General features: G+C 44.6%; 1 protein-coding gene and 1 non-coding gene across 4 annotated transcripts; one reads left to right on the forward strand and one right to left on the reverse strand.

Moving 5' to 3' along the window:
* Positions 1 to 434: 434 nt before the first annotated feature.
* On the reverse strand, positions 435 to 507 carry Trnar-acg (transfer RNA arginine (anticodon ACG)). The gene has a single exon. It is a non-coding gene; the product is annotated as a tRNA-Arg (tRNA).
* Positions 508 to 772: 265 nt separating this feature from the next.
* On the forward strand, positions 773 to 9159 carry Prmt5 (protein arginine methyltransferase 5). Of its 3 annotated transcripts, none has more exons than XM_040274180.2 (17): positions 773 to 877; positions 1575 to 1693; positions 1993 to 2078; positions 2260 to 2394; positions 3275 to 3387; positions 3532 to 3581; positions 3782 to 3945; positions 4387 to 4548; positions 4720 to 4797; positions 4890 to 4948; positions 5031 to 5153; positions 5239 to 5414; positions 6440 to 6549; positions 6769 to 6862; positions 7038 to 7154; positions 7352 to 7416; positions 8604 to 9159. In XM_040274180.2, the coding sequence occupies exons 2-17, from the start codon at positions 1591 to 1593 to the stop codon at positions 8754 to 8756; spliced, it is 1788 nt and encodes a 595-aa protein (XP_040130114.1). In that variant the 5' UTR covers positions 773 to 877; positions 1575 to 1590; the 3' UTR covers positions 8757 to 9159. The 3 variants fall into 3 exon arrangements, with proteins under 3 accessions (XP_040130114.1, XP_005338839.2, XP_021591268.1); XM_005338782.5 differs by having other exon boundaries at positions 817 to 972; XM_021735593.3 differs by lacking the exon at positions 1575 to 1693 and having other exon boundaries at positions 847 to 972.
* The last annotated feature ends 917 nt before the right edge of the window (positions 9160 to 10076 follow it).

Below are 10076 nucleotides of genomic sequence, written 5' to 3' on the forward strand. Positions count from 1 at the left end.
ATTCATATGGAAAAAAATCCGAGTAGTTCCACAAATCCTGTGCACTGTAATCCTTTGCCATGGATTCCCTTTCTTTATCTTGAAGTGTAAGTGTGTGTGTGTGTATGCGTGCGCGTGTGTTGTGTGTTTAGGTATTTATTTACATCTTCTGTTCGAGACAGAGAATCACTAGGAATTAGTGGCTAATTTACCGCAGTCTGTTTTAAAAAGAAGCACATTAAAGGGGCAATTCTAATTTAATTGTTCCAGCCACTAAACGCGTTTTCTGTGTTCAGATGGACTTAAGTAATGATACAAGAAACACCTTTGAAAGAAGTGCTAGGAAGAGCTCACCAATTTGAGACATGAAAATCAGAGTGCAAGAAGATAATGAAGGAACGGTAAAAGAGAAAGAATGGGTGCAAAGTGTTGCAATAAAGGAGTACCAGTCCCAACGAGCCAGCCAGGAGTCGAACCTGGAATCTTCTGATCCGTAGTCAGACGCGTTATCCATTGCGCCACTGGCCCCGAGACAATCGCGCTAGGCTCAGTGATGACACTTCAAGCTTACACTGCAGGGTTTCATGGGACGTGTAGTCTCATAGTGGGGTTCTACGGATAGATGAGGCATTCTGGGAGACTGGAGCTCGTCACCGACGAGAAGCTGAGATTGGTGGATCTACGGGAGCCACACCGCACGTCACTGTGCAGCCCGCGGATTGGCGGGAGGAGCCGTCCCCCAACCCCTCCGCCTCCTGCTCGGGAGCCGTGGACGACGCTCTGGTTGTTAAGGCGACTCGTCCCGCCTCCTGGGGTCCTTTTTCCGCTTTGTGATTGGCTACTAGTATCAAGGAATCCCGGCGTGGACAGCGCGAGGGAAAAGATGGCGGCGATGGCGGTCGGTGGTGCTGGTGGGAGCCGCGTGTCCAGCGGGAGGGACCTGGATTGCGTCCCCGAAATAGCTGACACATTGGGGGCTGTGGCCAAGCAGGGGTGAGGGCCGGACCTCCGCGAGTGGAATGCGGGGTCCGAACTCGGGGACTGAGGAAGGCAGACTCTATCGGGGATGAGGGCGTGAGAAACCATTACTACATGAGGGGAGAATCCTCTACCCCAGGAACGCGAGGAAAGAAACTTATGGGGTGGAGGGTCACTGAATCCAAAAGTCGGGGGAGTTGTTGGGGAAACTCAAAAAGGGCGCACAGTTAATCTAGGGAGGTTGAGATTATTGTTTGGGAGTGGGAGGAAGTGTTAGGGGGTAAGGGAGAGAAGAGGTTAATCTTGAGTGGGGAGGCATGGCCAGTACTGGGGCAAATCTGAATGTGATAGTCCTGGAAGGCCAGTGACATCAGGAAAGAAAGAATGCTGCTTTGCGTAGATTTCCATCTTTTCTTCTTATTCATCTTTTCCTTGTGTTTCTGGAAAAGTTGAGGCACAATGCAGCCCCAAGGTGGGCTGAACTCAGCAACCCAGAGGGGTGAATGATGGCCGCTGCAAAGGCTATGCAAAAGCATGATAGTCTAAACCCAGTTACTTGGATCTCTGGGCACTTCTGCTCACATTACATGATGATTCTGGGTCTGTCGTGGTTGTAGGTTTGATTTCCTCTGCATGCCTGTCTTCCACCCGCGTTTCAAGAGGGAGTTCACTCAGGAACCTGCTAAGAATCGGCCTGGCCCCCAGACACGATCAGACCTACTGCTGTCAGGAAGGGGTAGGGACCATCCCCTGTGTCCTTTAATTATTAGAGGCAGTGACGATTTATGCTTTATCAGGGCCCTCAGACTCTTCCTTTTCTGACTTGGATATATTGGTTAGTCCTGGGATATAGAGAACTCTTGTTTTCTCCTTGTCTGCTTGCTAAAAGCCTTAGTTCCCTATTCTGCATCAGGCTATCCCATATCTATGATAGCAAAAGTCTCTCATCTCTACTCTGTTTTCTGCTAAGAACTAGAAATTGAAAAAGTGCTGAACCTTATTCAGTCTTTGTCTTTCTTGGATGGGGGAGTGCAGACTGGAATACGCTAATTGTGGGAAAGCTTTCCCCATGGATTCATCCAGACTCCAAAGTGGAGAAGATCCGCAGGAACTCCGAGGCGGTAAGACTTTTGAACTCTCCACAGAATCTTTCTAAAGATTAGTAGGTCTCTCACGAAGCTGGGAAGGAAGAGTAATCCCACACCCCATAGCCTGGCATATCAAGGTAAATCAACAGATACAGTACAATAAAAACTATTTGGTTGTTATCTCTTAACCTTTTACTCTTGATCTCCATTCTAGGCTATGTTACAGGAGCTGAATTTTGGGGCATATCTGGGTCTTCCAGCTTTCCTGCTGCCCCTTAATCAGGAAGATAATACAAACCTGGCCAGAGTTTTGACCAACCACATCCACACTGGCCACCATTCCTCCATGGTATGGCTGTGGGGCTCTTTTCCTGCTGCATATCATGCCAGTCAGGCTGTACTAAGTACCTTCCAGTGCCCAGCTGTTCAGTGGTGTACTGGGCAGATTTGAAATGTCAGTTGCTCTCCCTAACCCCTATCAAAGAATATATAGGGCAGGGGGTGTAGCTTAGTGGTCAGCTGCTTACCTAGCATTTGCAAGGCCCTAGATTTGATCTCCAGTCCTTAAAATAATATAGAAGCCTATAGTTAATCATTTCCATAAATAAAAGACAAGGCAGATTTTTGTACATATAAGAATGTGGGGGCGGGCTGGGGATGTGGCTCAAGCTGTAGCGCACTCGCCTGGCATGCGTGCAGCCCGGGTTCGATCCTCAGCACCACATACAAACAAAGATGTTGTGTCCGCCAATAACTAAAAAATAAATATTAAAATTCTCTCTCTTTAAAAAAAAAGGATGTGGGGGCTGTGGCTCAGTGGTAGCGCACTTGCCTAGCAAGTGTGAGGCACTGGATTAGATTCTCAGCACCACATATAAAATAAATAAATAAAAGTCAACAGCTAAAAAATATTAAAAAAAAAAAAAAGAATATGTACAAGATACAGGCTGGAGTTGTGGCACAGAGGTAGAGTGCTTGCCTAGCATGCACAAAGGCATTGGGTTTGATCCCCAGCACCAAATTAAAAAAAAAAACTAACCAAAAATAAAGATATTGTGTCCATCTACAACTAAATATTTTAATATATGTACAAGATACAGACATAATCATAAATTGGAAAAGGCTTACAAGGGGATTAATTTGCAATCTGAATCTTTTTAACTGGGGGAAGCTTTCTGGACAGGATTAATTCAAAACAAAGTTCTAAAAGGCTACTTGTTCATGTGCAGTTCTGGATGCGGGTACCCTTAGTGGCACCAGAGGACCTGAGAGATGATATAATTGAGAATGCACCAACTACACACACAGAAGAGTACAGTGGAGAGGAGAAGACTTGGATGTGGTATGTCTCCTTTGCTGCTGTATCAGGGCAAAGTACAGGATGAGGGGAAGTACAGCGTGAAACTAATAAGAGTTCTCCTTGAGCTATGGTGATCGGTAGGCCATATGCATTTGATAGTATTTTTCTGTATTTGACTCTGGACAGGTGGCACAACTTCCGGACTTTATGTGACTATAGCAAGAGGATTGCAGTAGGTAAGTCCATAAAGGTCCTGGGATGGAATGACCTCCTGAGAATAAAAGTCAACATTATCATGTATACTGAGCATTTTGATTACTTTCCCTGTGCCTCAATCTGCCTTGTACTTGTGAAAAGGAAACAAATCCTGTGCAAAGGAGCAAGGAAAGGCTTTTGACTGGCAGTGGTTGATAGGTCTCTTTCTTCCCTTGTGTAGCTCTTGAAATTGGGGCTGACCTGCCCTCTAATCATGTGATTGATCGTTGGCTTGGGGAGCCCATAAAAGCAGCCATTCTCCCTACTAGCATTTTCCTGACCAACAAGAAGGGATTTCCTGTTCTTTCTAAGGTGCACCAGAGGTTGATATTCCGGCTCCTCAAGGTGGGTGAAACAGTTCTAGAGGTGGTCTAGCTTGACTATATATGTAAGCTGCTTTCCCTCTCCCCCAACCCCTATGGGGCTATTTTCTTCTCTGGTTTCTGGAGAATAATTTCAGTTAAGAAAAAAAAAGGACAAATGTCAGTAAGAACCCCAGAAACTTTTCAAAAGGAGCAAGACCTCATGAGAACTTTGCAGAAATTTTCATTTAGGAAGTTACACAGCAAGGATCCATGTGGTCCTTTGAGCCAGTATGATACTTAATATACTTTAAAATGGCTTTGTAATTTTATTGATGATTTTGCTTCTTTTGTTGGTAGTAGGGCAGATATTTGAGAACTGTAGGTCTGTCCTTATTTCATAATAGGGCTCTTTGGCCATAAACCACAATATCCCAGAATCTTGGTTTCATGGCTGTATCTAATGATCTGACTTCTCTCATAGTTGGAGGTGCAGTTCATCATCACAGGCACCAACCACCACTCAGAGAAGGAGTTTTGCTCTTACCTCCAGTACTTGGAATACTTAAGCCAGAACCGCCCTCCACCCAATGCCTATGAACTCTTTGCCAAGGGCTATGAAGACTATCTGCAGTCCCCACTCCAGGTGGGTTTGGGATGCATTGACAGGCAGGTGGTGGGGTAGAAAATATCTTAATACTAGATACCTCCAAATCCTACTAAAACTCATGAGACAGTAGGAAGTTTTTGATGTTTGGGTGCATCAACTTGCCAGAAACTGGCTAACTTACTATGTCTTTTTCCTCTCATTTGTCAGCCACTAATGGATAATCTAGAATCTCAGACATATGAAGTATTTGAAAAGGATCCTATCAAATACTCCCAGTACCAGCAGGTACAGTGTGGGCCCAGGTTGGAAAGCACAGGGCCTGGATGACCTCGGTGAGGATGGGATTATAGCCATGAGGTCTTCTCTTCTTCTCCCAGGCCATCTATAAATGTCTGCTAGACCGAGTACCGGAAGAGGAGAAGGATACCAATGTCCAGTGAGTGTTCTCCCTGCAGTTCCAGGTACTTTCGCGCCTTTTCTCTATATGCCAAATCTGCTTGACTCTTCTCCTTTCTTAGGGTTCTAATGGTGCTGGGAGCAGGCCGGGGTCCCCTGGTGAATGCTTCCCTTCGGGCAGCCAAGCAGGCTGACCGGCGGATAAAGTTGTACGCTGTGGAGAAGAACCCAAATGCTGTGGTGACGTGAGTAGCATCCTGCTTGCTGGGAAGTTTGTTCCTGTTGGCAGGTTTCCGTAAGAACTATCATCACCGGCATCATCTCTTTCAGGCTAGAGAACTGGCAGTTTGAAGAATGGGGAAGCCAAGTGACAGTAGTCTCATCAGACATGCGGGAATGGGTGGCTCCAGAGAAAGCAGACATCATTGTCAGTGAGCTTCTGGGTTCCTTTGCTGACAATGAACTGTCACCTGAGTGCCTGGATGGAGCACAGCACTTTCTGAAAGGTGCCTCCAAATTGGGTTGTATGAGGTGTTTGATGGTGGGTGGGGCAGCAACCTGGAGAACATTGCAGAATTTAGGGGGAGGTGGGTTGGACTTGGATCAAATCATGATTTGATCCATATGAGTAAGCTACTACTCACTGCCTATGTGCTCTTAGCAAATAAAGTCATCTTTCTGAGAGATTTGTAAAATAAGAGTAGTAGACTATAGAGTAGAGATTCTTTACCTGAGATCAATGGACTCCCTTGAGATATGGTATAATATGTACATTGGGCTTGATTTCATCAGGAATTTTTGTTGTTGTTGTTGTTTTTGTGGTGCTGGGGATTGAATCCAAGTCCTCGTGCATGTGAGACAAGCATTCTACCTCAGTCCATCATCAGGAATTTTTGTGGAACTTTGTGACCCCCCAGAAGTTCACAACCACAACCTAAGAATATAGTCATGTATCACATAATGTTTCCATCAACAAGAATTGCATAGATGAGGTAGTCTCATAAGATTATGACACCTAGTGATTTCATAGCCATCTTAGTTTGTGTAAGTACGCTCTATCACATTCACACAGAAATCACCCAGTAGTACATCTCAGAACTTGTTATTAATGCATGACTATCTTGGGTTTCTTCAATTTTAATCTGTGACTCTATGAATTAACCTAGAAATAGAATCCTTCATGATGAGAAGTTAGGAGGGCTGAGGATGTGGCTCAAGCGGTATCGTGCTCACCTGGCATGTGTGCGGCCCGGGTTCGATCCTCAGCACCACATACAAACAAAGATGTTGTGTCCACCAAAAACTAAAAATAAATATTAAAATTCTCTCTTCTCTCTCTCTCTCTCTCAAAAAAAAAAATCTATTTTCAAAAAAAAAAGAGAAGTTAGGAATAGGCCAGTCTGTGAATGTAACAATATCAAGCTGTCTTCCTGGCGATGGCACCCTTCTATGAGTTTTGATGTGGGAAGTTTGAACCTTTGATTAGTGTAGATACATACCATTTACCTACTTTGACCTTCCTGCTGTGCAGATGATGGTGTGAGCATCCCTGGGGAGTACACCTCTTTTTTGGCTCCCATCTCCTCCTCCAAGCTGTACAATGAAGTCCGAGCCTGTCGGGAAAAGGACCGTGACCCCGAGGTAAAAAACTATTCTCTTCTGGAAGGAAGTGATACTCTTTAGTACTGTTTTCTTCCAATGGAGAAGATGAAGTGATGAAAGAGAAGTTGAGGATGGAGGAAAGTGGTTGAAGTAAAACTTATCTTTTTCTGTGTCCCTGGGTCTTTAGCCTTTTTCCCCAGGGAAGTAGGTATCTCTTGTCTTCTCCAGCTCTTGCTTTCTCTCTCTCACTTGGGACAGGCCCAGTTTGAGATGCCTTATGTGGTACGGCTGCACAACTTTCACCAGCTCTCTGCGCCCCAGCCCTGTTTCACCTTCAGCCATCCCAACAGAGGTAGGTTCCTGCATGGTTGTCCTGACTAGAGCTGGAGTAACTCACCCACCCTCCTGCTTTCTCCACTTGCTCTCTTAAGTCTGCCCTATCTAGGTTTCCCTTTTGGGTCTTATGCTTTAGTCCAAGTTTTCCAGGACTTCTGATTCCTCATCACCCCCATAATCTTTCCTATCAGATCCTATGATTGACAACAACCGTTACTGTACCTTGGAGTTTCCTGTGGAAGTGAACACTGTGCTACATGGGTTTGCAGGCTACTTTGAGACTGTGCTTTATCAGGACATCACTCTGAGTGAGTGTCTGGGGACTAGGGTATTAGGGTGTGCTGTCTGGGGAGTTTGTGTACATGTCTCATTTAGATTCATGGTAAGCCCCAGAGTCAGTGGAAATCTTTGATTACTTGTTTCCATGATCATAGAAGAAACACTTTTCAACTTCAGCAAAAGGCATAGTCACGCACATATCAATTGTTTTATTTTGTTGGTACAGGTATTCGTCCAGAGACTCACTCTCCTGGGATGTTCTCATGGTTTCCCATCCTATTCCCCATTAAGGTAGGAATTGCTGTTAAAACTTTGTAGGGCATACCTGTAATCCTAGTAACTCGGGGTGTTGAGGCTGGAGGACTGCAAGTTCAAGACAGTCTTAGCATCTTAGTGAAACCATCTTTAAACAAAAAAAAAAAAAGAAGAGGCTGGGAGGCTGGGGATATTAACTCAGTGGTAGAGTTCGTTGGGTTTAATTCCCTGTCCTGGGAGGCATTGGGGGAGGGGGGAGACTAGGTTAAGGAGTAATTTCTGCCATTGGTGTTTGCTTCTTTCCTTTTCTCAGGATGATATTTGCTATGACCTATGTTGTGCTGTTCTGGTCCTCGTAGGTCCTCGTAGGGTTATCTGCAGTACCCTTCAACCTGGCCTTCCTGCATCTACTCTGGCTTCTCTTTTATTCTCTACCTTAAAGCAAGAGTCATGTTTTAAAAACTCAAATCTGATTTTATTGTTCTCCTGTTTAAAACACTTAAATGCCTTTTCATGCCCTATAGGATAAAGGTCAGAATCTGAAACTGCTTGTAAGAGTTGGTATGATTTAGTTTTTGGCTACCTTTTCAGCTACTGTTCCCTGGCTCCCACTGTCTCAGCCCTATGTACCTTTTTTTGTTTATTTCTCTAATATTTCTTCTTTCCTGCCTCAGGTTTTCACATCTCTTTTCTTTGCCTTGCTCATCTTTTCACCCATCTTTCAAATCTACTTGAATATTTCTAGTGTCAGATAAAACTCCCTGGCCTCCTAGGTTATCACCACCCCCCACCTTTTTTTTTTTTTTTAAGTACTGGGGATTGAACCCAGGGGCACTCTATTGCTGAGCTATGTCCCCTTCCCTTTTTATTTTTAGACAGAGTCTCACTAAATTGCCCAGGCTGGCCTTGAACTTGCTATCCTGTCTCAGCCTTCTGAGCCTTACAGGTGTACATTGTATACCACTGTGTCCAGTAGCATTCTTTCATAGATGCTTTCTGGCACCCTGTACACATTTACAGCACTCATCCACTCATTTATTTATTCAATATCTCCACCGGTAATTGTTTATTCAATGTTCAATTGTTCTGTATTCTGATAGATTTCAAATAAGTTTTATGAGGATTGGAATGGCTTCCTGTGTCATTTACCACACCTACCCTGATACATTGCCACTTAAAATTCATTAGCTCTACCCTGAACCTTCTTTTCTTTCTTCTTACAGCAGCCCATTACGGTGCGTGAAGGCCAGACCATCTGTGTGCGTTTCTGGAGATGCAGCAATTCCAAGAAGGTGTGGTATGAGTGGGCTGTGACAGCACCAGTCTGTTCTGCTATTCACAACCCCACAGGTCGCTCATATACTATTGGCCTCTAGCCCTATGTGCAAGAGTCTAGAGCCTTGGAAGCAGCTTTGGGTTCTCCTATAGCACAGAAGGTGCCGTACATCTGTGGGTGCAGTACATCTACGAATTCTTTGTCCATCAGAGGAGCATTTCCATTTGTTTACCTACTTTATATCAAGGTGGGCAAGGGATTAAAAATTGCAGAGCCCAAGTCACCAATCTGTGAAGACGTCAGACCAGGGTGTGTGAAATTAGTAGTGCTGGATCTGAAGTTACATCAACAAGCATTCAGCTTCAAGAGCTTCGTGGAATAGCCCTGAGAACATGTGGATTTGACAAATTTTCAGCTCTTCCCTGCCTTCTCTATTCCTGTTTTGATGGTTTTGTGTAAGAGGAAGTACAAATAAAGTGAAGTTATGGCCCTTTCCTGCTCTACCCTCCTGCCCCCAGCCTCTGTTTTCCCATACCTCACTTAGATGCAGGCATAATCAGATTTGTCCCATTATCCTAAGATCCAAAGGGGTCTAGCTTTATTCTCCACTAAAGAAACTGAGTGAGAGCTGTGGGTGGAGCTCAGTGGAGCATTTGTCTAGAGTACATGAAGCCCTGAGTTCCATCCCTGGCACCACAAGAAATAACAAAACCCTCAAATGCTAAGTGGTTACATTTGGACTCCTACATAAAGTCCTTTCTGACTAGATACAGGGAGTTCTTGCCACTAAGACCTGGGGTTAGGTTTTTCTCTGGGGAGGAGGCATAGTTCACCACCTTGGGAAAACATGGAGCTATATAGCCCTTCTGCCTTCCTGAGATACTGCATTGCCAGCTCCTTTTGTTACCTCTTGAGAGAAGAGACACTGAAAGCCTAGCTCTAGGAATCTTCAGCAAGAAGATAACTTTTTTTTTTTTTAATAAAATCAGTTTGAAGACCTGAGATCGTTAGTCCATTTTTTTCCATTTTGAAGAAGAAAGAATAAATGCAATGACATTAAATATCCAAATCAAATCTAGCCAAGCTTATTGGCACCTGCCTGTAATCACAGCGACCTGGAGGTTGAGGCAGGAGAATCCCAAGCTGAGAGCCAGCCTCAGCAATTTAAGAGAGACTGGCTCAAAGAGCTGAGGATGTATCTAAGTGGTAAAGCGTACCTGGATTTGAAAGGGGTTGAATCAGAAATCAGGTCCTCTGACTCCACAATATAACCAGCTGATTGTACCAGCTGTTAGGCAGCCAGTGTGTCGAAGCCCTTGGAAAGTGTGAGTAGGCTCAGTTATTCCTGGTCAGAGGGCAAAATACTACTGAATCCAAGGATATATTGAGAAACAGTCTCAAACTTACCTTGCGGTGAGAG

Source organism: Ictidomys tridecemlineatus, chromosome 5, assembly GCF_052094955.1.
Source record: "Ictidomys tridecemlineatus isolate mIctTri1 chromosome 5, mIctTri1.hap1, whole genome shotgun sequence".
Lineage (NCBI taxonomy): Eukaryota > Metazoa > Chordata > Mammalia > Rodentia > Sciuridae > Ictidomys > Ictidomys tridecemlineatus.

Bases quoted from the DNA above. Each gene is read 5' to 3' on its own strand.
- Prmt5 (XM_005338782.5), top strand. From the start codon at position 863: ATGGCGGCGATGGCGGTCGGTGGTGCTGGTGGGAGCCGCGTGTCCAGC. The intron at 4,549-4,719 runs GTGGGTTTGGGA...CTCATTTGTCAG, and splicing joins ATCTGCAGTCCCCACTCCAG to CCACTAATGGATAATCTAGA. The intron at 7,155-7,351 runs GTGAGTGTCTGG...TTGTTGGTACAG, and splicing joins TTATCAGGACATCACTCTGA to GTATTCGTCCAGAGACTCAC.